The following is a 26,646-nucleotide window of genomic DNA, read 5'->3' as shown; positions in this document are numbered from 1 at the left end:
TATCTATTTTATATCTATTAGGTGTCTATTTACTATCTATTAGCTATCTGGCTACCTAGCTGGCTATCTATTTACTATCTATTAGGTGTCTATTTGCTATCTATTAGTTATCTGACTGGCTAGCTAGCTACCTAGCTGGCTATCTATTTTCTATCTATTAAGTGTCTATTTGCTATCTATTAGCTATCTGGCTGGCTAGCTAGTTTATTTGCTATCTATTTGCTATCTATTAGTTATCTGACTGGCTAACTAGCTGGCTATCTATTTTCTATCTATTAGGTGTCTATTTGCTATCTATTAGCTATCTGGCTGGCTAGCTAGTTTATTTGCTATCTATTAGCTATCTATTTGCTATCTATTAGTTATCTGACTGGCTAGCTAGCTACCTAGCTGGCATATCTATTTTATATCTATTAGGTGTCTATTTACTATCTATTAGCTATCTGGCTGGCTAGCTGGTTTATTTACTATCTATTAGCTATCTATTTGCTATCTATTAGTTATCTGACTGGCTGGCTAGCTACCTAGCTGGCTATCTATTTTCTATCTATTAAGTGTCTATTTGCTATCTATTAGCTATCTGGCTGGCTAACTAGTTTATTTGCTATCTATTAGTTATCTGACTGGTTAGCTAGCTACCTAGCTGGCTATCTGTTTTCTATCTATTAGGTGTCTATTTGCTATCTATTAGCTATCTGGCTGGCTAGCTAGTTTATTTGCTATCTATTAGCTATCTATTTGCTATCTATTAGTTATCTGACTGGCTAGCTAGCTACCTAGCTGGCTATCTATTTTCTATCTATTAGGTGTTTATTAGCTATCTGGCTGGCTAGCTAGTTTATTTGCTATCTATTAGCTATCTATTTGCTATCTATTAGTTATCTGACTGGCTAGCAAGCTACCTAGCTAGCTATCTATTTTCTATGTATTAGGTGTCTATTTGCTATCTATTAGTTATCTGACTGGCTAGCTAGCTACCTAGCTGGCTATCTATTTTCTGTCTATTAGGTGTCTATTTGCTATCTATTAGCTATCTGGCTGGCTAGCTAGTTTATTTGCTATCTATTAGTTATCTGACTGGCTAGCTAGCTACCTAGCTGGCTATCTATTTTCTATCTATTCGGTGTCTATTTGCTATCTATTAGCTAGCTGTCTGGCTAGCTAGTTTATTTGCTATCTATTAGCTATCTATTAGTTATCTGACTGGCTAACTAGCTGGCTATCTATTTTCTATCTATTAGGTGTCTATTTGCTATCTATTAGCTATCTGGCTGGCTAGCTAGTTTATTTGCTATCTATTAGTTATCTGACTGGCTAGCTAGCTACCTAGCTGGCATATCTATTTTATATCTAGTAGGTGTCTATTTACTATCTATTAGCTATCTGGCTGGCTAGCTAGTTTATTTACTATCTATTAGCTATCTATTTGCTATCTATTAGTTATCTGACTGGCTAGCTAGCTACCTAGCTGGCTATCTATTTTCTATCTATTAAGTGTCTATTTGCTATCTATTAGCTATCTGGCTGGCTAACTAGTTTATTTGCTATCTATTAGTTATCTGACTGGCTAGCTAGCTACCTAGCTGGCTATCTATTTTCTATCTATTAGGTGTCTATTTGCTATCTATTAGCTATCTGGCTGGCTAGCTAGTTTATTTGCTATCTATTAGCTATCTATTTGCCATCTATTAGTTATCTGACTGGCTAGCTAGCTACCTAGCTGGCTATCTATTTACTATCTATTAGGTGTCTATTTGCTATCTATTAGCTATCTGGCTGGCTAGCTAGTTTATTTGCTATTTATTAGCTATCTATTTGCTATCTATTACTTATCTGACTGGCTAGTTAGCTACCTAGCTGGCTATCTATTTTCTATGTATTAGGTGTCTATTTGCTATCTATTAGTTACCTGACTGGCTAGCTAGCTACCTAGCTGGCTATCTATTTTCTATGTATTAGGTGTCTATTTGCTATCTATTAGCTATCTGACTGGCTAGCTAGTTTATTTGCTATCTATTAGCTATCTATTTGCTATCTATTAGTTATCTGACTGGCTAGCTAGCTACCTAGCTGGCTATCTATTAGGTGTCTATTTGCCATCTATTAGCTATCTGGCTGGCTAGCTAGTTTATTTGCTATCTATTAGCTATCTATTTGCTATCTATTAGTTATCTGACTGGCTAGCTAGCTACCTAGCTGGCTATCTATTTTCTATCTATTAGCTATCTGGCTGGCCAACTAGTTTATTTGCTATCTATTAGCTATCTATTTGCTATCTATTAGTTATCTGACTGGCTAGCTAGCTACCTAGCTGGCTATCTATTTTCTATGTATTAGGTGTCTATTTGCTATCTATTAGCTATCTGGCTGGCTAGCTAGTTTATTTACTATCTATTAGCTATCTATTTGCTATCTATTAGTTATCTGATTGGCTAGCTAGCTACCTAGCTGGCTATCTATTTTCTATCTATTAAGTGTCTATTTGCTATCTATTAGCTATCTGGCTGGCTAACTAGTTTATTTGCTATCTATTAGTTATCTGACTGGCTAGCTAGCTACCTAGCTGGCTATCTATTTTCTATCTATTAGGTGTCTATTTGCTATCTATTAGCTATCTGGCTGGCTAGCTAGTTTATTTGCTATCTATTAGCTATCTATTTGCCATCTATTAGTTATCTGACTGGCTAGCTAGCTACCTAGCTGGCTATCTATTTTCTATCTATTAGGTGTCTATTTGCTATCGATTAGCTATCTGGCTGGCTAGCTAGTTTATTTGCTATCTATTAGCTATCTATTTGCTATCTATTAGTTATCTGACTGGCTAGCTAGCTACCTTGCTGGCTATCTATTTTCTATTAGGTGTCTATTTGCTATCTATTAGCTATCTGGCTGGCTAGCTAGTTTATTTGCTATCTATTAGCTATCTATTTGCTATCTATTACTTATCTGACTGGCTAGCTAGCTACCTAGCTGGCTATCTATTTTCTATGTATTAGGTGTCTATTTGCTATCTATTAGTTATCTGACTGGCTAGCTAGCTACCTAGCTGGCTATCTATTTTCTATGTATTAGGTGTCTATTTGCTATCTATTAGCTATCTGACTGGCTAGCTAGTTTATTTGCTATCTATTAGCTATCTATTTGCTATCTATTAGTTATCTGACTGGCTAGCTAGCTACCTAGCTGGCTATCTATTAGGTGTCTATTTGCCATCTATTAGCTATCTGGCTGGCTAGCTAGTTTATTTGCTATCTATTAGCTATCTATTTGCTATCTATTAGTTATCTGACTGGCTAGCTAGCTACCTAGCTGGCTATCTATTTTCTATCTATTAGCTATCTGGCTGGCCAACTAGTTTATTTGCTATCTATTAGCTATCTATTTGCTATCTATTAGTTATCTGACTGGCTAGCTAGCTACCTAGCTGGCTATCTATTTTCTATGTATTAGGTGTCTATTTGCTATCTATTAGCTATCTGGCTGGCTAGCTAGTTTATTTACTATCTATTAGCTATCTATTTGCTATCTATTAGTTATCTGACTGGCTAGCTAGCTACCTAGCTGGCTATCTATTTTCTATGTATTAGGTGTCTATTTGCTATCTATTAGTTATCTGACTGGCTAGCTAGCTACCTAGCTGGCTATCTATTTTCTATGTATTAGGTGTCTATTTGCTATCTATTAGCTATCTGACTGGCTAGCTAGTTTATTTGCTATCTATTAGCTATCTATTTGCTATCTATTAGTTATCTGACTGGCTAGCTAGCTACCTAGCTGGCTATCTATTAGGTGTCTATTTGCCATCTATTAGCTATCTGGCTGGCTAGCTAGTTTATTTGCTATCTATTAGCTATCTATTTGCTATCTATTAGTTATCTGACTGGCTAGCTAGCTACCTAGCTGGCTATCTATTTTCTATCTATTAGCTATCTGGCTGGCCAACTAGTTTATTTGCTATCTATTAGCTATCTATTTTCTATCTTAGTTATCTGACTGGCTTGCTAGCTACCTAGCTGGCTATCTATTTTCTATGTATTAGGTGTCTATTTGCTATCTATTAGTTATCTGACTGGCTAGCTAGCTACCTAGCTGGCTATCTCTTTATGACATGACGCAGTTCTCGATGAAGAAGGAGAGATAATTTGATTACAGATTTGTTTTAGGTTTCTTTTTTTAACACTAGCAGCAAATACATAAATTACAATGTAAATTTATTATATCGATGAGAAGGTTTGTTCAGCCGTCATCTGTACAAAAGTGAAGGTTTTCGGACGTTTCGCCTCCTATCCAAGAGGCTTCGTCAGCGAACTAAAGTCTGACTGGTCGTATCGGCCCCATTTATATATCCCTAATGTCCAGACATGGTGGCGCCGGACACAGCTATGATAGGTCCCTACTCTCAGGTTGGGGGGGCAGGGGACCCCTCCCTGTGGCCCCACTGATTGTTCCTACATTCCTGACTAACGACTGGCCTATTACCCCCACTCCCCCCGGTATCACCTCATCAGCATAACGACCCTCATCAGCATGGCGAAAGTTGCCTAACCTGTTTTGCCTAAGCAGGCTATTGTATGAACGATCCAAATTGAACCTCACCCCACCAGACCGGTTTAATGAAGGATTTTGTTGTTTTATAAGAATCGCTTCTTTCACCCCCCTTTCAAACCATCTATTTTCTTTCGCAAAGATTTTAACCTCATTGTCGTCAAATGAGTGGTTGCTAGCTTTTAGGTGCAAATGTACTGCCGTTTGAGGCCCACTAGTATTATCCCTGCGATGTTGATAAAGTCTTTTTTTGAGAATTTGTTGAGTCTCCCCAATGTACTGCTCTTTACAATTTTCATTCTTACAATGTATGGAATAAACTACATTACTTTGTTTTTCATTTGGTAGCCTATCTTTTGGATGCACTAATTTTTGCCTTAACGTGTTTATCGGTTTGAAATAAGTAGGAATTTTATGTTGCCAAAGGACTCTTTGTAATTTTTCAGAAACTCCTGCAATGTACGGTACTGCTACTCCTCTCCTTTTTGAATCTTGAGAATTATTGGTTTCGTTCGCTATTCTTTCTTTCTGACATTTGTTGAATGACCACTGAGGGTACCCACAGTTAGTGAGTGCTCTCCTGATATGTTTTGACTCCTTTTCTCTACCTTCAGTGCTAGTTGGTATTAGTTTAGCCCTATGCTGGAGGGTTCTGATAACTCCTAGTTTATGTTGTAAAGGGTGGTTAGAGTCAAAAAGTAAGTATTGGTCAGTGTGCGTAGTCTTCCTAAAGACTTCTGTTTTTAGCGCTCTGTCCTCTTTTATAATTACTTTACAATCCAAGAAGGCTAGTTGGTTCTCTTGAATGTCCTCACGAGTAAATTTAATGTTGAAGTCTACAGAGTTGAGGTGATCTGTGAAGGATTGGATTTCTTGTTTCTTAATTATGACAAAAGTATCGTCCACATATCTAAACCAGTGTCTAGGTTTTGTCCCCGGGAAGGATGCGAGGGCCTGTTTCTCCATCTCTTCCATGTAAAGATTAGCCACTATGGGTGAAACTGGTGAGCCCATAGCACAACCATGAATTTGTTTATAAAATTTTTCCCGAAATTGAAAATACGTAGTATTAAGGCAGATTTCTAATAATTGGCAGATGTGATCCGGTTTAAGTTTGGTTCTTTCATGCAGAGAAACATCCGCCAGCAGCCTCGTCCTCACCACTGAGACTGCTGCTGGGGTTGGGACAGATGTAGGAACAATCAGTGGGGCCACTGGGAGGGGTCCCCTGCCCCCCCAACCTGAGAGTAGGGACCTATCATAGCTGTGTCCGGCGCCACCATGTCTGGACATTAGGGATATATAAATGGGGCCGATACGACCAGTCAGACTTTAGTTCGCTGACGAAGCCTCTTGGATAGGAGGCGAAACGTCCGAAAACCTTCACTTTTGTACAGATGACGGCTGAAGAAACCTTCTCATCGATGGACCACTCCTGTACGACTGAGAGCTTACACAGACGTAAATTTATTATATTAAACTTTTGTTTCTGCAGACTCGGCTTACATTAGCTATCTGGCTATCTATTAGCTATCTATCCGGTTGGCTAGCGAGCTAATGACTGGCTATCTAATGGCTGTCTAACCGGCTGGCTGGCTGTGTATTAGCTATCTATCCAGCTGGCTATCTATATATTGGATATCTGGTAGCTGGCTAGTTGGCTGGCTATTTATTGGCTATCTAGCTGGCTGGCTGGCTATCTGTTAGGTATCTGTCCTGCCGGCTAGCTATCTATTAGCTAGCTGGCTAGGTCGTTAGCTAGTTTTCTATCTATTTGAGTTACTTCTGGGTTGAGTGAACGCTGGCGCATGTGGCTGCCGCTGCTCACCCACGGAAAAACTGATCCTGTGACATTGAGAGTTGTGAAAAGGCGCTTACAAATGAAATGGATTATTATTATTATAAATCGATTTTTCGGGGAGTATATCGTGGCAAAAAATATCAACGCAGATGATGAGTCATCCATGTGCCAAATGGCCTTGGGATTAACTCAAAACTTAACTAGCTAGCTCAATGGATAAGCATTACATTTTGCAAGATCACTAGCTAGTTAGCTAGTGAGCTCGCTAGCTAGCCCGAAAGACGAGAATGGAATTTCGCAAGTTTGATTTGTTTTTGTGGGCCGAATAAAATGATGTGGCGGGCCAGATTTGGCCCCTGGGCCTTGACATGGACACCTGTGATGTCAGGGATTAGCCAGCTATCTGAATAGAGAGATAAGAAGCGAGCTAACTAGCTTGATCGCTCCATTGCTCGCTCGATCACTGACTAGCTAGCTCAATAGATAAGCATGTCATTTCGCAAGTTTGATTTGTTTTCGTGGGCCGAATAAAATGATGTGGCGGGCCAAATTTGGCCCCTGGGCCTTGACATGGACACCTGTGATGTCAGGGATTAGCCAGCTATCTGAATAGAGAGATAAGAAGCGAGCTAACTAGCTTGATCGCTCCATTGCTAGCTGGATCACTGACTAGCTAGCTCAATAGATAAGCATGTCATTTCGCAAATTTGATTTGTTTTCGTGGGCCGAATGAAATGATGCGGCAGTCCAGATTTTGCCCGCAGACCGTGACTTTAACACCTGCGCTGTAGGACAACAAAGTCAGCGGCGTGACGGCCTCCACCAGGACGATGGGCTACTCCTTCCTGTGCCCGTCCGTCACCCCCCGCCCGCACGTCTCCATGGTAACGCTCACCCAGCGGGATGAGTTCTTGGTCCTGGGCAGCAAGCCGCTGTGGGACGTGCTATCGCCCAGCGAAGCGGTGGAAGCGGTCAGGAACATTCCGCACGCGCTGGCCGCCGCCAAGAAGCTAGCGACGCTGGCCCGGAGCTACGGCTGCTCCGACAGCCTCAGCGCCGTGGTCGTCCGGCTCGCTAGCGCCGAAAATTGCCGCCGCCCGGGCGAGCCGCCGCCCGATTTGGGAGGCGGCGACCAATCCTGGGGAACCGGCAGCGAGCTCAGCGCCTCCGAAATGAGCAGCGAGGTTTGCTCCACCGCCTCATCCGAAGATCCCGGCAGCGGTGGCGGCGTCCGGCGGCAAGTCTCGGGGGCGCTGTCCGACAACGGGCTGGACAGCGAGGACGAGGAACCCATCCCGGGCGTCTTCTCCAACGGCAGCCGCGTGGAAGTCGAAGCCGACATCCACGGACGCCGACCGCCGCCGCGTTCGCGCTGGTGCGCTCCGGGGCGCCGGGTTCGGGCCAACGGTTCGGTGGCGTGCGAGGGGAGGAGCCAGGACGTCATCGAGGAAGCGGGCGACGCCCCCGCCAAGAAGCAAGGCGGCTACTTTAACGCCCCCGCTCAGCCGGACCCCGACGACCGGCTCGTCGTGCCGCCGGAGTTGGAGGACGAAGCGCGTCAGATCATCCAACAGCGGCGGCGACTGGACGCGACGCTACAACGGCGAGACGACGATGACCGCCGCGACCCACCGGAACTTTTTCTCACGGCGCTTTGACTCGGAACGGCGCGATCGCTTTTCATCTCGGTGAGTCCACCCGGAAATTAGCATATTTTCCGGTGTATAAGGCGCACCCCCAACGAATGGTGTCTTTTCAAACTTTTTTGCATTAATAACCCGCACCTTCAAGTTTTCCAAATATAATATACAAATATAGATTTTTTTTCAAATGTAATATATAAATATATACATGTTTTCCAAATATATCCATGAATATGTAACATTTTCCCCAATAAAATATATCAATGTGTAAAACGTTTCCAAATATAATACATTACAGTTTTCCAAATATAGATTTTTTTTCCAAATGTAATATATAAAAGTTTTCCAAATATAATATACAAATATAGATTTTGCTCCAAATGTAATGCATAAATATATAAATGTTTTCCAAATATAATATCCATAAATATGTAACATTTTCCCCAATAATATATAAATGTGTAAAACTTTTCCAAATATAATATTTTAATACATTAAAGGTTTCCAAATATCACATACAAATATAGATTTTTTTCCAAATCTAACATATGAATATATAAATGTTTTCCAAATGTAATATATAAATAGATAACTTTTCCAAATATAACAGCCATAAATATGTATCATTTTCCCCAATATAATATATAAATGTGTAAAACTTTTCCAAATATATAAATACATTAGTTTTCCAAATATAATATCCATAAATATGTATCATTTTCCCCAATAAAATATATCAATGTGTAAAACGTTTCCAAATATAATATATTAATACATTAAAGTTTTCCAAATATATTTTACAAATATAGATTTTTTTTTCCAAATGTAATATATAAAAGTTTTCCAAATATAATATACATAAATATGTAACATCCCCAATATAATATATAAATGTGTAAAACTTTTCCAAATATAACATATAAATACATTAAAGTTTTCCAAATATAATATACAAATATAGATTTTGCTCCAAATGTAATGCATAAATATATAAATGTTTTCCAAATATAATATCCATAAATATGTAACCTTTCCCCAATTTTATATAAATGTGTAAAACTTTTCCAAATATAATATATTAATACATTCACGTTTTCCAAATATAATATATTAATACATTAAAGTTTTCCAAATATATTTTACAAATATAGATTTTGCTCCAAATGTAATATATAAGTTTTCCAAATATAATATCCATAAATATGTAACATTTTCTCCAATATAATATATAAATGTGTAAAACTTTTCCAAATATAATATATAAATACATTAAGTTTTCCAAATATATTTTACAAATATAGATTTTTTTCCAAATGTAATGTATAAAAGTTTTCCAAATATAATATCCATCAATATGTAACATTTTCCCCAATATAATATATGTGTAAAACTTTTCCAAATATAATATATAAATACATTAAAGTTTTCCAAATATAATATCCATCAATATGTAACATTTTCCCCAATATAATATATAAATGTGTAAAACTTTTCCAAATATAACATATAAATACATTAAAGTTTTCCAAATATAATATACAAATATAGATTTTGCTCCAAATGTAATGCATAAATATATAAATGTTTTCCAAATATAATATCCATAAATATGTAACCTTTCCCCAATTTTATATAAATGTGTAAAACTTTTCCAAATATAATATATTAATACATTCACGTTTTCCAAATATAATATATTAATACATTAAAGTTTTCCAAATATATTTTACAAATATAGATTTTGCTCCAAATGTAATATATAAGTTTTCCAAATATAATATCCATAAATATGTAACATTTTCTCCAATATAATATATAAATGTGTAAAACTTTTCCAAATATAATATATAAATACATTAAGTTTTCCAAATATATTTTACAAATATAGATTTTTTTCCAAATGTAATGTATAAAAGTTTTCCAAATATAATATCCATCAATATGTAACATTTTCCCCAATATAATATATGTGTAAAACTTTTCCAAATATAATATATAAATACATTAAAGTTTTCCAAATATAATATCCATCAATATGTAACATTTTCCCCAATATAATATATAAATGTGTAAAACTTTTCCAAATATAACATATAAATACATTAAAGTTTTCCAAATATAATATACAAATATAGATTTTGCTCCAAATGTAATGCATAAATATATAAATGTTTTCCAAATATAATATCCATAAATATGTAACATTTCCCCAATAATATATAAATGTGTAAAACTTTTCCAAATATAATTTATTAATACATTAACGTTTTCCAAATATAATATATTAATACATTAAAGTTTTCCAAATATATTTTACAAATATAGATTTTGCTCCAAATGTAATATATAAAAGTTTTCCAAATATAATATCCATAAATATGTAACATTTTCTCCAATATAATATATAAATGTGTAAAACTTTTCCAAATATAATATATAAATACATTAAAGTTTTCCAAATATAATATATAAATACATTAAAATGTTCCAAATATAATATACAAATATAGATTTTTTTACCAAATGTAATAGATAAACGTTTTCCAAATTTAATATGCTTAAAATGAAATGTATTCTTCTTCTTCTTATTATTCAATTACAGTAAAGTCTCGTTATATCGATATCGGATATATCGATAGTCCCGGTTATATCGATACTATTTCTATGCACGCACGGAGAAAATTACATGCAAACAGGGTCGGATATATCGATAGTCCCGGTTATATCGATATTTTTCGGACTCCCTTGAATATCGATATAACGAGACTTTACGGTATTATTATTATTATTAAACCGGGATAGATGGAGGACATTGATTCGCTGTGGCGACCCCTGAGGGGAAAAGCCGAAAGGAAAAGAAGAGGAGATTATTATTATTATTAAATAGATAAAAGTTTTCCAAATATAACATCCATAAATATGTAATATTTTTCTCAATATAATATACAAATTTACAAAAGTTTTCCAAATGTATGTACATAAACGTTTTCCAAATATAGTATAGAAATATGTTTTTCAAATATTATATACAAATATCGAAAATGTTTCCAAATATAATAGATAACTATAGAAAGGTTTTCCAAATATAATAAATAAACAAAAGTTTTCCAAAGACAGGTAACATCCGACTTACGACCGAGTTCCGTTACGACCAAACGGTCGTAAGTCAGAATGGTCATAAATCAAAATCCATTCAAAATGTTGAATAGACTCGGAGGCTAAATGACTCGCAAACTATTATTCTATAATATTTGAAAAACTTTTATCTATTTATGAATTGGTAAAACCTATCTATTTATATATGATATTTGGAAAATCTTTCTAGAGTTATATAGTACATTTGGAAAAATAATATATATTTGTACATTATATTTGGAAAATGGGTGGTCGTAAGTCGGATGTTACCTGTACAGTATAATATATAAATATATAAAAGTTTTCCGAATTTAATATATAACTAAATAAATGTTTTCCAAATATTAATTTATAAATAGATCCGTTTTCCAACTATATTTAAATGTACAAAAGTTTTCCAATTTTAATTTATAAATACATCAGTTTTCCAAATATAATATATCAATATATAAAATTTTTCCAATGTTAATATATTAATAATTACAAGTTTTCTAAATATAATTTATAAATAGATCAAAGTTTGCCAAATTTAATATATCAATATATAACAGTTTTCCAAATACTATAATTTATAAATCCATAAAAGTTTTCCAAATATAATGCACACCACATGAAGTCGCTACAGTGAAGGCTGGGGTTATTCAATACTTCTTCTAGGGGAGAGGGGTACAGTATATCGGATTTTCAAGAAAATGAAGGCCTTTGGATGCGCCTCGTACACCGGGAAATACGGTAATGAATTCATTTGTACTGCTGCCTCAAGTGGACCCCAGACTGTTAAAAAAAAAAAAAAAACTTTTGTACTCTTAACATTATGCGCAACAAAACTCAATGCAAATTCTGTAACTTATTACACGATAATTTACGCTTCAAGAAGCATTTTAAAAGTAGAAAACTCATTTCAATATTCTTCATTTTGCCTTGACAGAATACGGACGAGGCGGGCAAATGCAGGCATTTTTTTTTAGCCGTCTGGTGTGTCGGAGGGGGAATTTTACGACTTACCGCTAACCTTCGATGACATCACAGTTGCTCAAGGCAACAACCAATCGCCAGTCTTGCACACTCGTCGTTGACAAACTGAGCTTTTCCATCCTTTCATTTCATATTCAGTCGACGACAACACTCAAAATGGCCGCCAGCTAGATAAGATGACCGAAAAACTCTCAAAAGGCCGCCAGCGAGCTAAGATGACTGAAAAGTTCTCACAATGGCCGCCAGCTTGCTAAAATGACCGAAAAATTCTCAAAATGTCCACCAGCTAGCTAAGATGACCGAAAAACTCTCAACATGGCCGCCAGCGAGCTAAGATGACTGAAAAACTCTCAAAATGGCCGCCAGCTAGCTAAGTTGACCGAAAAACTCAAAATGGCCGCCAGCTAGCTAAAATGACGAAAAAACTCTCAACATGGCAGCCAGTGAGCTAAGATGACGGAAAAACTCTCAAAATAGCCACCAGCTAGCTAAGATGAGCGAAAAACTCTCAAAATGGCTGGCAGATAGCTAAGATGACTGAAAAATTCTCAAAATGGCCGCCAGCTAGCTAAAATGACCGAAAAACTCTCAAAATGTCCACCAGCTAGCTAAGATGACCAAAAAAACTCTCAACATGGCTGCCAGAAAGCTAAGATGACGGAAAAACTCTCAAAATGGCCACCAGCTAGCTAAGATAACGGAAAAACTCTCAAAATGGCCACCAGCTAGCTAAAATGACCGAAAAACTCAAAATGGCCGCCAGCTAGCTAAAATGACGAAAAAACTCTCAACATGGCAGCCAGTGAGCTAAGATGACAGAAAAACTCTCAAAATAGCCACCAGCTAGCTAAGATGAGCGAAAAACTCTCAAAATGGCCGGCAGCTAGCTAAGATGACTGAAAAATTCTCAAAATGGCCGCCAGCTAGCTAAAATGACCGAAAAACTCTCAAAATGTCCACCAGCTAGCTAAGATGACCAAAAAACGTCTCAACATGGCTGCCAGCAAGCTAAGATGACGGAAAAACTCTCAAAATGGCCACCAGCTAGCTAAAATGACCGAAAAACTCTCAAAATGGCCGGCAGCTAGCTAAGATGACTGAAAATTCTCAAAATGGCCGCCAGCTAGCTAAAATGACAAAAAAACTCTCAACATAGCAGCCAGTGAGCTAAGATGACGGAAAAACTCTGAAAATGGCCACCAGCTAGCTAAGATGACCAAAAAACTCTGAAAATGGCAGGCAGCTAGTTAAGATGACCAAAAAACTCTCAAAATGGCCGGTAGCTAGCTAAGATGACTGAAAAATTCTCAAAATGGCCGCCAGCTAGCTGATGGAAAAACTCTCAAAATGGCCACCAGCTAGCTAAAATGACCGAAAAACTCAAAATGGCCGCCAGCTAGCTAAAATGACGAAAAAACTCTCAACATGGCAGCCAGTGAGCTAAGATGACGGAAAAACTGTCAAAATAGCCACCAGCTAGCTAAGATGAGCGAAAAACTCTCAAAATGGCCGGCAGCTAGCTAAGATGACTGAAAAATTCTCAAAATGGCCGCCAGCTAGCTAAAATGACCGAAAAACTCTCAAAATGTCCACCAGCTAGCTAAGATGACCAAAAAAAGTCTCAACATGGCTGCCAGCAAGCTAAGATGACGGAAAAACTCTCAAAATGGCCACCAGCTAGCTAAGATGACTGAAAAATTCTCAAAATGGCCGCCAGCTAGCTAAAATGACAAAAAAACTCTCAACATAGCAGCCAGTGAGCTAAGATGACGGAAAAACTCTGAAAATGGCCACCAGCTAGCTAAGATGACCAAAAAACTCTCATAATGGCCGGCAGCTAGCTAAGATGACTGAAAAATTCTCAAAATGGCCGCCAGCTAGCTAAGATGACCAAAAAAACTCTCAACATGGCTGCCAGCAAGCTGACGGAAAAACTCTCAAAATGGCCACCAGCTAGCTAAAATGACCGAAAAACTCTCAAAATGGCCGCAAGCTAGCTAACATGACCGAAAAACTCAAAATGGCCGGCAGCTAGCTAAGATGACTGAAACTCTCAAAATGGCCGCCAGCTAGTTGCGTTGAGGCTAAGGGGGCACTTTAGGTGGATGCTAGTTGCATTTCTATTGGTCAGTTTGTAAAATGTGAACGAACTCTGAGGAGTTTAATAGTTCCTTGTCACCAAAGCAAGCTAATATTCTCTAAGAGAACAATCATTGAAAATTCAGGTGACTGTTAGTCCACGTTTTGTGTTCTGAGGTCTGCCGCGGTGGCGAGCTAATGTCGAACAAGACGCTAACCAGCCTGTTGAATGTGATTGCAACTGTTACAGATTTCAACCGGACAAGAGAACGCTCATTTTATAAATAAATCAACTTTTCTATGATTCTATGTTGACAGATTTTTTTTTTTTTAACGGATCATGGAAGGATTCAAAAACATTCCGACGCCTCCCAAAGTTTACGTGGTTGGAAGAAAAACCTTAGTATGTTAACAAGGGGAAATTCCATGCTCTTCTATCGAGCTAGCTAGCGATCGTGCTAGCGTGCTCAATTGCTAGCTATGATTGAGCTAGCACGCTTAATTGATAGCTACTAACAAGTTAGCTATCGAGCTAGCTAGCTCAATTGCTAGCCGTGATTGAGCTAGCGATCGAGCTACCTAGCTCAATTGCTAGCTGTGATTGAGCTAGCGATCGAGCTAGCTAGCAATTGAGCTAGCTAGCTCAATTGCTAGAGCTCAATCGCTAGCTATGATTGAGCTGGCTCGCTCAATCTCTAGCTAGGATCAAGCTAGCCGTCGAGCTAGCTAGGAATTGAGCTAGCTCGCTCAATCGCTAGCTACTGTCGAGCTAGCTATTGATTGAGCTATGATCGAGCTAGCTCAATTGCTAGCTAACGGATCGAGCTACCTCAATCGCTAGCTACTATCAAGCTAGCTAGCTTAATCGCCTGCTCAATCGCTAGCTATTATAGAGCTAATTCGCTTAATCACTAGCTGCTATTGAGCTAGCTAGCGATCGAGGTAGCTAGCAATTGAGCTAGCTATGGTCAAGCTAGCGATCGAGCTACCTAGCTCAATTGCTAGCTAGCGATCGAGCAAGCTAGCTCAATCACTAGCTATGATCGAGCTAGCTAGCAAGTTTTTTTAGCATGTGCCCAACTCAGTCATAAAAATCACTTTAATTAAAAACAAACCTCTTAAATTCTTTACTTTGCAAAATCGAACACCTTGACGTATTTACAAAAAAATATCGAAAAATGAGACAGTGATTTTTGTTCCAAATCGGCAAAATCAAAGTCCTCTGCAAGATCCAAAAGTTGTCGTTCACACCGAGGTGGTCTCGGCCCTGAGCGGGGCTCTCTGCGCCTGAGCTCCGGTTGGTCGTGCCTCCATTTGGCGCCGTTTGCGCTCCCGCCAGTAGCGCTCGACCCGGCGGACCGTCTGAACAGTAAGCACGGCGCCGGCGGTGTACAAAATGGCGGTGATGAGTCCGAACAACGCCACGGCGGCGTCCGCCCCGCTAACGTCGCAGTTCATCCACGTGTATCCGTTTCGGGCGTAGATCCGCTCGCGCTGTTGGCAAACATCCGTGGCGTTGACCGCCGTCACAAAATGCAAGTAGAGCCCCACGGCCGCCGCGTAGGCTAGCGCTCCCGCCACCTGAAACGTTAGCGCCCCGTACAGCAGTCGCCGAGACATCCGGTGGGGGGGCTTGTTGCCCGCCACCACGAAGAGCAGCGAGACCACGCCCGCGGTCAGGCTGAAGGCGATGCCGCCGTAGACGCCCGGCGCTCGCATCTGGCTGTAGCGCATGTCCAGCTCGCGCGCCTTCTGGAGCTCGGTGCCTTGCAGGTTGAAGTTGGAGTTGATGTCGAAGCCGCCGAGGCCGCCCGACGAAGACAAGCCCGACGTCACCATCTGGGCGGCCACCGCGCAGATCAGGACCAGGGCGTTGGTCAGCACCGAGCAGATCAGAACGATTCCTGAACACACATTTACATCGCGAGCTAGTTTCCATCCATTGAGTCAGACCACAATGGGTTTTTGACCACAATCCGTTCCAGAAACCTGTTTCAAATCCAAAACATTTCCCATTATAATCAATGTCATCATTTTTGTTTGAAAAACAGAATTGGTCCAGAACCGGGACGTATCAATTCTGGACTCCAATGTAACAGTTTTGCTCGAAAACCAAATTGGTCAAGAACCGAATGTTCGAAAACCAAGATTTGAATGTACAGCCAAACCAGGGTTTTTGACCACAATCCGTTCCAGAAACCAGTTCAAAATCCGATTTGGTCTAAAACTGAAACATTTCCCGTTATAATCAATGTATTCATTTTTTGTTTGAAATACCAAATCGGTCCAGAACCGTGACGTTTGAAAACCCCGGTCGGGCTGTAAAAACTTTATTCAACAACATTAATACGTCGGTCACAATGAGACGCAACACCAGGAAGTGACGTACAGTGATACCTCAGTTTATGAATTAATTGGTTCCCAGCCAGAGTGTGCAAGGCGAAAAGTGTGTATCCCAAAAAATAATTTCCCATAGGAAACCATCAAAATGAGAATAATCCGTTCCCAGGTCCCTATAAAACCTGATTTTCTATAAATAAGCCTTAAAAATACACAAAATATACCCTATTTTATGTATAATAAATGTGCTATTGTATTGTAATGAAAGAAATACACTGTACTATAAAATAGTCGTTTCATTTAATAATAATAATAATAATAATTTCATTTATAAGCGCCTTTCAAATGTCTCAAGGTCACTTTACAGTCAGAGGATAAGTTTTTCTGCGGGTGAGCAGCGGTAGCCACACGCGCCAACTTTCCCTCAACCCGGAAGTAACTCAAATAAATAGAAAGCTTGCTAGCTAAGCAATCGTTGGCCAACGGATACCTAGCAAGAAAGCCAGCCAGCTAGATAGTGGAGAGCTAGCTAGCTAGCTAGCTAGCCAGCCTTTGTGATGGTAGTTGTCAACGGATGATGAACTTCCAGGTTGCCTCTTGATGATGTCCGAGTGAAGTTGCCGTGCTGTCCCATGCTAGCTGCTTTTCATTAAGATTTTCTTTCGTGTCCTCTTGGGCTCAACACTAGCCTGTGGTGGGGTCTTTTTCGGTCCCATAATAGCTAATGTACTCCACTTGATAACAAATCACGTCCGCACTCAAAGGGGATGTGGAAAACTAGTCCACCAGCCACTGTGGCACTCCGTGTGGTTTGGTTCGTCCGCCGAAAACTAGTTCGTCTGCCAAGATTATATGCTCGCGAACATATTAGCTAGCTATCTATTAGCTATCTAGCTACTAGCTATTAGCTATATACCTAGCTAGCCAGCTATTGAATCAGGACACATATTAGCTAGCTATCTATTAGCTAGCTAGCTAGCTTTCTTTTTGAGTTAATCTGGGTTGAATGAACGCTGGCGCGCGTGGCTGCCACTGCTCACCCACAGAAAAACTGATCCTGTGACTGTAAAGTGACCTTGAGAGTTTTGAAAGTCGCTTATAAATGAAATATTATTATTATTATTATTAAATGTTCGTAAGGCAAAAAGTTTGCGAGCTAAAGCGTTCGTAAGCTAAGGTATCACTGTAGAATGAACCAGAGGGGAATCGAGTGGTGCATTCAGGTGCACTCAGTTTTCTGGAGAACCCATTTTTGGGCATCGAAAATACACAATTTTGGGTCCAAAACCAAATTGGTTGAGAACATTCGAAAACCAAGATTTGAGTGTACAGTCCAAGCTGTTTTTTGGCCACAATCCGTTCCAGAAACCGGTTTGAAATCCAATTTGGTCTAAAACTGAAACATGTACTGTAGCTGGCAGCTTTTTGTACTTCAAACGACAACAAGATGGCGAACGCGGGAAAACCAGTCGGACGGAGTTCTGACACGCAAACCCGAAAGAAAGTATGCATGCTAAACTCTCCCCCCCCCCCCCCCCCCCCTCGACGACGCACAAATAAACAACCACAGTTAATCTCACCTCTCCTGGAACACATGTGCGTGCATTTCGAGTCGCTACGTTGGACACGGGTGACGTCCCCACGTTGGACACGCGTGACGTCCCCGTGGTCCCGCGCATGTTTGGGATGGCGGTCGTGATCTCGGTCGTAGTACGGCGGACGAGAAGAAGACCTGGAGAACAACAACAACAACAAAGATATGGTTATTTAGCTAGCTATCTAGCTGGCTATCTACCTCACTACCTAGCTAGCTATCTATTTGCTATCTATTAGCTGGCTGGCTATCTATTAGCTGCCTAGCTAGCTATCTGGCTTGCTATCTATTAGCTCTTTATTAGATAGCTAGTTTTCTGTCTATTTGAGTTATTCCGGGTTGAGTGAACGCTGGCGCGTGTGGCTGCCGCTGCTCACCCATAGAAAAACTTATCCTGTGACTGTAAAGTGACCTTGAAAGTTTTGAAAGGCGCTTATTATTTTCATAGTTTGACTTTTATTTTGAAGTTGTATCTGTTAGATATCTTTTAGCCGTCTATGCGTTAGCTAGCTTTCTAGCCGAGTTACTTAGCTATCTATTAGCTGTCTATTAATTAGCTAGCTTTCTATCTGAGTCTTTACGGGTTGAGTGAAGGCCTAACTAGCTATCTGTTAGCTGTCTATTAGCTAGCTAGCTTTCTATCCGAGTGAACACTGGCGCGTGTGGCTGCCGCTGCTCACCCATAGAAAAACCTATCCTGTGACTGAAAAGTGACCTTGAGAGTTTTGAAAGGTGCTTATAAATTAAATGTATTATGATTATTATTATTTTCATAGTTTGACTTTTATTTTGAAGTTGTATCTGTTAGCTATCTTTTAGCCGTCTATGCGTTAGCTAGCTTTCTAGCCGAGTTACTTAGCTATCTATTAGCTGTCTATTAATTAGCTCGCTTTCTATCTGAGTCTTTCCGGGTTGAGTGAAGGCCTAACTAGCTATCTGTTAGCTGTCTATTAGCTAGCTAGCTAGCTAGCTTTCTATCCGAGTGAACACTGGCGCGTGTGGCTGCCGCTGCTCACCCATAGAAAAACTTATCCTGTGACTGAAAAGTGACCTTGAGAGTTTGGAAAGGCGCTTAGAAGTGAAATGTATTATTATTATTATTATTATTATTATTATTATTATTATTATTATTCGAGTTCTCAACGGCAATCAAAGTTGCCGGCGTTAGGCACCTGTCAGCTGCTGAGCTGTCGGCATCGCGCGGTCCACGGGGGTCCCGGTGATCCCCGTTTGGCTCCCTGTGGTCCCGGTTTGAACGGGGGGCTGCTTGGCTCATTGCTAAAAAATGGAAAAAGACATCAAATGAGCAGAAAGAAATTAAACCAATGTGACTTTGGTTTATCATCACGCCATCGTCACTGAGGTCGTTGGTTTAGGATTAGTTCCAGCTGGCTGTCTAGCTAGCTACCTAGCTCGCCATCTATTAGCTATCTATTAGCTATCTGGCTGCCTAGCTAGCTATATAGCTGGCTATCTATTAGTTATATAGCTATCTAGCTAGCTATCTAGCTAGCTAGCTGTTTAGCTGACTATCTATTAGTTATCTATTGGCTATCTTTTAGCTAGCTAGCTTTCTATCTATTTGAGTTACTTGGTGTCAAGGTCCGGGGGCCAAATCTAGCCCGCCGCATCATTTCATTTGACCCACGAAAACAAATCAAACTTGTGAAATTCCATGCTCGTCTATTGAGCTAGCTAGCTAGCGATCGAGCTAGCAAGCTCACTAGCTAGCTGGCTCACTAACCAGCTAGCTAATTCAATTTCTATTCAGCTAGTTGGCTAATCCCGTACATCACAGGTGTCAAAGTCAAGGACCGGGGGCCAAATCTGGCCCGCCGCCTCATTTTGAGTCATGAAACATTAACTATCTAGCAATCTATTAGCTATCTAGCATTCTATTAGCTAGCTTTCTATCTTTTGGAGTTATTCCGGGTTGAGTGAACGCTGGCGCGTGTGGCTGCCGCTGCTCACCCACAGAAAAAAAAATTATCCCGTGACTGCAAAGTGACCTTGAGGGTTTTGAAATGCGCTAATAAATGAAATGTATTATGATTATTATTATCATAGTCTGACTTTTACTTTGAAGTCGTTGAATATTAAACCGGAAACAAGGACAACATTCTTAATACGAGTTTGGTCAGGCATAAATCAGTTTTGTCACTATTAATGAGGATTTTCTTCCAGTGACGAAAGAATAATAATAATAATAATAATAATAATAATAATAATAATAATAATAATAATAATAATAAGCCTTTCAAAACTCTCAAGGAAAAAGATAGCAACAGTTACATTTTCACGGAATGTTGTGCAGACGTCAGGAGCCATTGTTAATTTTTTCTCGTAAAACCAGCAAGAATTCTGTTTTTTTTTTTTTTTTTTTTTTTTCAATCAGTTGGTGCAGTCACAGTTTCCGAAAAGTTGCAAAAAACAAAGTCGATAACCAAAAATAACACTCGGAAATGTTCGCTAACCCCCACCCCAAGACAACACCCCTTCCAAAAAAATATCGATAACAGCAAGAAACTCAACACGGTGAAGCTAAATTGGAACGCGTATCGCCCGGTGAGCAAAACTATCGCTAACTAAAATATAAACTTACCGTCAAGTCGACGTCGTCAAGTCGACGTCAAGTTGCGCGCAGTGAAATGCGACTATATCGCCATTATGCACTGACTCAGGTAAGCCAAAAGGGACGGTTTCGGTGCCCCACCTTGCTCGAAAGAGAAGGCGGGCTGCAAAAAGCCTTCGAGTTCTTTCCACATTCAATATGGCAACCAGGTTGACGTCCTTTTATGCTGCATTCGAAGAAAATCTAAACTCGGAAATTCTGAATGCCCCATTTCCGACCTCGGTGTTGAAGGCCGCTATAAACAAAAGAGATGGCTGATTTCGATTCATTCCTTGTTGTTCTAGTTCATTACGACGCATTTTGACACTTCACAAAACATTCTTTTTCATTTATATAAATGAATGAATATCGTACCTTAAAAGTAGGTACTACGCTACAGTGTGCTATATTCTACCACGATTGTTTCTGTCCAGTGAACCGAGCGCACTCTGTACTCGCAGTCGTATATCATTGCATTTTTGTCCGTAAGTACGTCATGGTTTTTCGTGGGATTTTCCAAAATATGCATTTTATGATGACATATTACACATGTTTCTCTCCATGCTTCTTGAAATTTCCGTATACGACAACGAGAAACGGGAGAAAAAAAAGATTGAAGTTAAAGCTCTTTTTGCTAACACTACAGTTTATAAGGGTGAGTTGTACTTGTATAACTCATAGAAGTGGTAGAATATATATTTGTCTCCATAACTGAAACGTTTCAAGCAAAAGGAAGCATTAGCATATATATTTCTTGCGCTCGCAATTTTCTTTCCTAGTATTCAGTGACAGCCATTTTTGATTTCTGACGAAAATCTTCCTGCATTCGATCGTTGATATTTGCTAATTTATATTTTGAATATTTTCTCGTGTTTTCTGTTCTTGTTTAGAATTTCAAAAGTTTTCCAATGGTACCTTACTCGTTAAGATCTGCCAAAAATTAAGAACGTTATGCTCGTTTAAACTGTAATAAAGAACTCGGTCGCACATTTAAATTTTTTTAACTGTGTAATTACAGGCAGAACATCCCCTCATATTTGCAAAATTAAAAAATATATGATGTCCTTATTATTTGTCATAGAACAATAATCTATAGAACATTTGAAAGCTATTTAAATGCACTTTAATATGGTATGAGAAAATGTGCGATGAGTTATTATTGAAACATTTTGTCACATCTCTATTAAAAGCACGTAACTCATTTAACATCGCATTTAGGTCAAAAAATTCATTTACAGTCACCGAACTAAGTAGGGTTGAATATGTGTATACAATTAAAAAATCGCTTGGCCATTCGTTGACTGGATCTCCACTTCAAAAAGCGTAAAATTGATAAATTATCCAAAAAGCGTAAAATTGATAAATTATTTACTTCCGGGTTGAGTGAATGCTGGCGCGTGTGGCTGCCGCTGCTCATCCACAGAAAAACGTATCCAGTGACTGTAAAGAGACCTTGAGAGTTTTGAAAGGCGCTTAGAAATGAAATGTGTTATTATTATTATTATTATCTGTTCGACTAACTTTACATACAAAATAGGGGAATGGACATACAATGTCATTACGTGTAATGAACACTGGGTGGCGGTAATCAATAGACTATCGTGTAACGACAACGTAAACATTTCCGGTTCGCATTGGTCAAGTTGAAGAATACTTTCTCTCATTGTAGAGCCGATTGTAATTAAATGTCAAGTTCAAGTCGCTATTGCGGTGTTTACATTTAAACAAAACGTGCATTTTGGTGTTGGGCTCATGTTGTTATTTCGTACAACCGGCGGGCTCGTCAGCCAGTTTTTGGCCGTTCGACGATGCACGGCTGCCGGCAAGCGGAGGCTCACAACCACCGCTGCTTACGTCCAGGGTCAAAACCCCGAACCCCGAATTCGAGAATACTTCTACTATATTGACCACCAAGGGCAAGTGAGGGCAGTTTTCTTGCTTTTTTCGAACAATTACCACATGGAAGACCCCCCCCCCCCCCAATGTCCCCCTTTAACGAAATTTGCCTTTGTGGTTTTTCTTTTCAGTTGTTCCTTGATGACACCAAAGTGAAGAATTTTGTCACCTGTTTCAAAGGTAGAAGAAAATCCGTGTACTCGTTTTTATGTAATATTATAAATGAAATGTATTATTATTATTATTCATTATTATTCATTATTAATATTTATTATTATGCTGGGGGTCCCCAATGAATTGTTTAGTGAGCTGATGTAATCTATATTAGATAGCTAACTAGCTATCTAGCTGGATATCTAGCTAGCTATTTATTAGCTATGTATCTAGCGAGCAATCTATTAGCTATCTATTAGCTAACTAGCTCACTTCATTTTTTTTAATTTACTTCCGGGTTGAGTGAACTCTGGCGCGTGTTGCTGCCGCTGCTCAGCAACAGAAAAACTGATCATGTGACTGAATTGACCTTGATAGTTTTGAAAGTCTCTTAGAATATAATTTATTATTAGTAGTAGTATTATTCGTGTTATTTGTATTAATGGTATTATTGTAATACATTGAATTTATAAGCGCCTTTCAAAACTCTCAAGGTCACTACAGTCGCAGTTTTTCTGTGGGTGAGTAGCAGCAGCCACAAGCACCAGCGTTCACACAACCCGAAAGTAACTCAGATAGAAAGCTAACTAGCTAATAGACAGCTACTAGATAGCTAAGTAACTCGGATAGAAAGCTATCTAGCTGATAAATAGCTAACACATAGCTAGCGAGGCCTTCACTCAGCCCGGAAGTATTTCCAATAGAAAGCTAGCTAATAGACAGCTTATAGATAGCTGAGTAACTCGGATAGAAAGCTATCTTGCTAATAGATGGCTAACAGATACCTAGCTAGGCCTCCACTCAACCCGGAAGTAACTCAGATAGAAAGCTAGCTAGCTAATAGACAGCTAATAGATATCAAAGTAACTTGGATAGAATGGTAGCTAGCTAATAGTTAGCTAACATATAGCAATGCTAGGCCTTCACTCAACCCGGAAGTAACTCAGATAGAAAGCTAGCGAGCTAATAGACAGCTAATGAGATAGCTAAGTAACTCAGATAGAAAGCTAGCGAGCTAATATACAGCTAATGAGATAGCTAAATAACTCTGATAGAAAGCTAGCCAATGGATAGCTAACATATAGCTATCTAGGGCTTTACTCAACCCGTAAGTAACTCAGATAGAAAGCTAGCTAGCTAATAAATAGCTAACAGATAGCTATCTAGGCCTTCACTCAACCCGGAAGTAATTCAAATAGCTAGCTAGCTAGCGAATAGATAGCTGATAGCCAGCGAATAGATAGCTGATAGCTAATAGCTAGCGAATAGATAGCTGATAGCTAATAGCTACCAAAGAGATAGCTAATAGCTAATGAATAGATAGCTGATAGCTAGCAAATAGATAGCTAATAGCTAGCGAATTGATAACTAATAGCGAGCGAATAGATAGCTGATAACTAGCGAATAGATAGCTGATAGCTAGCGAATAGATAGCTGATAGCTAATATCTAGCAAATAGATAGCTAATAGCTAGCGAATAGATAGCTGATAGCTAGCGAGTAGATAGCTCATAGCTAATAGCTAACAAATAGATAGCTGATAGCTAATAGCTAGCGAATAGATAGCAGATAGCTAGTAGCTAGCGAATAGATAGCTGAGAGCTAACGAATAGATAGCTGATAGCTAGTGAATAGATAGCTGATAGCTAGCGAATAGATAGCTAATAGCGAGCGAATAATTAGCTGATAGCTAATAGCTAGCGAATAGATAGCTAATAGCTAATGAATAGATAGCTGATAGCTAGCGAATAGATAGCTAATAGCTAGCGAATAGATAGCTGATAGCTAGCGAATATATATCTGATAGTTGGGAATAGATATCTAATAGCTAGCGCATAGATAGCTAAAAGCTAGCAAATTGATAGCCAATAGCTAGCAAATACATAGCAATACATCCATATAGCGCTTTGACAACAGCTGAAGCTATAACAAAGCGCTAACATGGACCAAAGGGAAAATGCTCCCCCCTCGTGGAAGGTAAAAAAACATTGCCAGAGGTCTGACCAGCGCTTTATCGTCGCCGTTCCAGTGATGGGATGCTGTTTTGTGTTGGTTCTCATCCATCCTGCTCTTGCGTTACCAGACAAACAGTTCCTGGTGTTCTTCTTCAGTCGCCTCCGTTTCAACCGTAGCGGGCGCTACCAGGACCACTTCCCCTTTTTGTCTCCTTGCGGGCGCGAGAGGAACTTCCTGCGTTGCGACGATCGGCCGGTGGTCTTCACCCACCTGCTGCGGGACGACGACGCCGGCGAGCGAGACTTGCTATCGTTCTGCGGCGGCGCCGACAAGCTAACCGTTCCCTTCCACCCCGAGGCGCTCTTCATGCATCCGCACACCGGACGCGTTTACCATCCCTGCGCCGAACAAACGGGCGGCGTCGGGCTGGTCAAGTCGTCGTTAGCTATTGAGCTCAGCCCGTCTTTTATCTACGCGTCCCAACGAGGACAATCGGGACCGCCCACGCACTTCCTGTGGAGGGAACGGCGGCACGTGCTAAACAATCAGCTAGCCGGACGCTTTGCCGCAGGAGAGGACAACAGCGGTGGAGATGCTAAGGGACAATAGCTCGATCGCTACCTAGCTCGATCGCTAGCTTGTACGCACCTGTCATGTAAGGAATTAGCCAGATAGCCGAATAGAAAGAGAGCTAGCTCACTAGCTTGATTGCTAGGTAGCTCGTTAGCTCAATTGCTAGCGAGCTTGATAGATGAGCATGAAATATCACATGCTTGATTTGCTTTCGCGGGCGGAAAAAAAAATGATATGCTAGCTAGCTCGACCTGTAGCTAGAGGAGCTAGCGATCTTAATCTCTCGCTAGCTTGATAGATGACCATGGAATTTCCCAATTTAAAGTGATTTGGCGGGTCAGATTTAGCCCGCGGGCCTTGACTTTGACACCTGTGATGTAAGGAATTAGTCAGATAGCTGAATAGAAAGAGAGCTAGCACGCTCGCTAGCTCAATCACTAGCTAGCTCGTTAGCTAGATTGCAAGTGAGCTTGATAGATGAGCATGGAATATCACATGCTTGATTTGCTTTCGCGGGCCGAAAAAAATGACATGCTAGCTATTTTGACACCTAGCGAGCTTGATCTGTCGCTAGCTCGCTAGCTAGTTAGCTTGATAGATGACCACTGAATCTCCCACTTTTGTTTTACTTTGGTGTTCCAAATAAAATGATTTGGCGGGCCATATTTGGGCCCCGGGCCTTGACTTTGACACCTGTGATGTAAGGAATTAGCCAGATAGCTGAATAGAAAGCGAGCTAGCTAGTTCGCTCGTTAGCTAGCCTGACCTCTAGCTAGCATGATCTCTCGCTAGCTCCTGAGCTACTTTGGCACCTGGCATGTAAGGAGTTAGCCAGATAGCTTAATAGAAAGAGAGCTAGCACGCTCGCTTGCTCAATCGCTAACTAGCTCGTTAACTCATTTTTTTCTAATGAAAGAAGAGAGTCAAAGATTTCTTTCGCTGAATTAAATGTTTATTTGGTCCCAAAACTCCATATTTTGTGGGTCCTGCAATTGGAGTGAAAACCCCGGCACTGGAGTGGACACCTATTTGCATATCATATGGCAGTAAAGGAGTTAAAAGGCAACTTGACCCCCTTTTGTATTAAGCGGCTCTCCAATTCCTTCATTTCATCCTTCCCGAGACGTTTATGAACTTTCCTTCATTCAATATTTCATGTTAAAATCATAAAAAAAATAGATCCAACATGGAAACTACAAAAAAATAAAAATAAACATGCTTTTTTTCAGAACTAAACTTTCCTTCACATTCTCACACGTTGTGTGGAAAACACTTGCGTTGGTATAAGTATAAAAGGTCATTTGGAGTACAAAATAAAACAAAAAAACATGTTCTTCAGTGGTCCG

The 26,646-nt window shown here is 39.6% G+C and overlaps 3 protein-coding genes across 6 annotated transcripts in view; 2 read left to right on the top strand and 1 right to left on the bottom strand.

Moving 5' to 3' along the window:
• The window catches only part of LOC148895292 (PH domain leucine-rich repeat-containing protein phosphatase 1-like), a 46,970-nt gene extending 32,483 nt beyond the window's left edge, over positions 1–14,487 (top strand). Inside the window, exons 17-18 of one of the 2 annotated variants that reach the window (XM_089001652.1) lie at positions 7,138–8,034; positions 12,053–14,487. In XM_089001652.1, coding sequence (XP_088857778.1) covers positions 7,138–8,004 — 867 coding nt within the window. In that variant the 3' untranslated portion in view covers positions 8,005–8,034; positions 12,053–14,487. Of the gene's footprint in view, positions 1–5,676; positions 5,755–7,137; positions 8,035–12,052 lie in introns of those variants that run through there. The other variant, XM_089001653.1, reaches the window with a different exon arrangement.
• A 772-nt stretch (positions 14,488–15,259) lies between these two features.
• LOC148895291 (MARVEL domain-containing protein 3) lies at positions 15,260–20,871 on the bottom strand. 2 transcript variants are annotated; one of them, XM_089001668.1, is made up of 4 exons: positions 20,715–20,871; positions 19,285–19,390; positions 18,099–18,250; positions 15,260–16,082 (listed from the first exon to the last, which is right to left on the bottom strand). In XM_089001668.1, the coding sequence occupies exons 2-4, from the start codon at positions 19,386–19,388 to the stop codon at positions 15,424–15,426; spliced, it is 915 nt and encodes a 304-aa protein (XP_088857794.1). In that variant the 5' UTR covers positions 19,389–19,390; positions 20,715–20,871; the 3' UTR covers positions 15,260–15,423. The 2 variants fall into 2 exon arrangements, with proteins under 2 accessions (XP_088857794.1, XP_088857795.1); XM_089001669.1 differs by having other exon boundaries at positions 19,285–19,391; positions 20,730–20,783.
• Positions 20,654–26,641, top strand: lg07h8orf82 (linkage group 07 C8orf82 homolog). Of its 2 annotated transcripts, none has more exons than XM_089001671.1 (3): positions 20,654–20,793; positions 22,751–22,799; positions 24,855–26,641. In XM_089001671.1, the coding sequence occupies exons 1-3, from the start codon at positions 20,761–20,763 to the stop codon at positions 25,334–25,336; spliced, it is 564 nt and encodes a 187-aa protein (XP_088857797.1). In that variant the 5' UTR covers positions 20,654–20,760; the 3' UTR covers positions 25,337–26,641. The 2 variants fall into 2 exon arrangements, with proteins under 2 accessions (XP_088857797.1, XP_088857796.1); XM_089001670.1 differs by lacking the exon at positions 20,654–20,793 and adding an exon at positions 22,334–22,643.
• The last annotated feature ends 5 nt before the right edge of the window (positions 26,642–26,646 follow it).

The sequence above is a fragment of the Hippocampus bargibanti genome, linkage group LG07 (genome assembly GCF_051943395.1).
Source record: "Hippocampus bargibanti isolate YZ-2025 linkage group LG07, ASM5194339v1, whole genome shotgun sequence".
NCBI classification, from domain to species: domain Eukaryota; kingdom Metazoa; phylum Chordata; class Actinopteri; order Syngnathiformes; family Syngnathidae; genus Hippocampus; species Hippocampus bargibanti.
Note: the sequence above shows the minus strand (reverse complement) of the source record. Positions and strands in the feature narration are given on the sequence as shown.

What these genes read in the sequence shown, in the direction of transcription:
- LOC148895291 (XM_089001668.1), bottom strand. Translation starts at nt 19,388, where the DNA reads ATGAGCCAAGCAGCCCCCCGTTCAAACCGGGACCACAGGGAGCCAAAC. An exon ending in GACAGCTCAGCAGCTGACAG is followed by an intron (nt 18,251 to 19,284) that starts GTGCCTAACGCC and finishes GTTGTTCTCCAG; the next exon opens with GTCTTCTTCTCGTCCGCCGT. An exon ending in GCACATGTGTTCCAGGAGAG is followed by an intron (nt 16,083 to 18,098) that starts GTGAGATTAACT and finishes ATGTGTGTTCAG; the next exon opens with GAATCGTTCTGATCTGCTCG.
- lg07h8orf82 (XM_089001670.1), top strand. Translation starts at nt 22,476, where the DNA reads ATGTTGTTATTTCGTACAACCGGCGGGCTCGTCAGCCAGTTTTTGGCC. An exon ending in ATATTGACCACCAAGGGCAA is followed by an intron (nt 22,644 to 22,750) that starts GTGAGGGCAGTT and finishes TTTTCTTTTCAG; the next exon opens with TTGTTCCTTGATGACACCAA. An exon ending in TTTTGTCACCTGTTTCAAAG is followed by an intron (nt 22,800 to 24,854) that starts GTAGAAGAAAAT and finishes TTGCGTTACCAG; the next exon opens with ACAAACAGTTCCTGGTGTTC.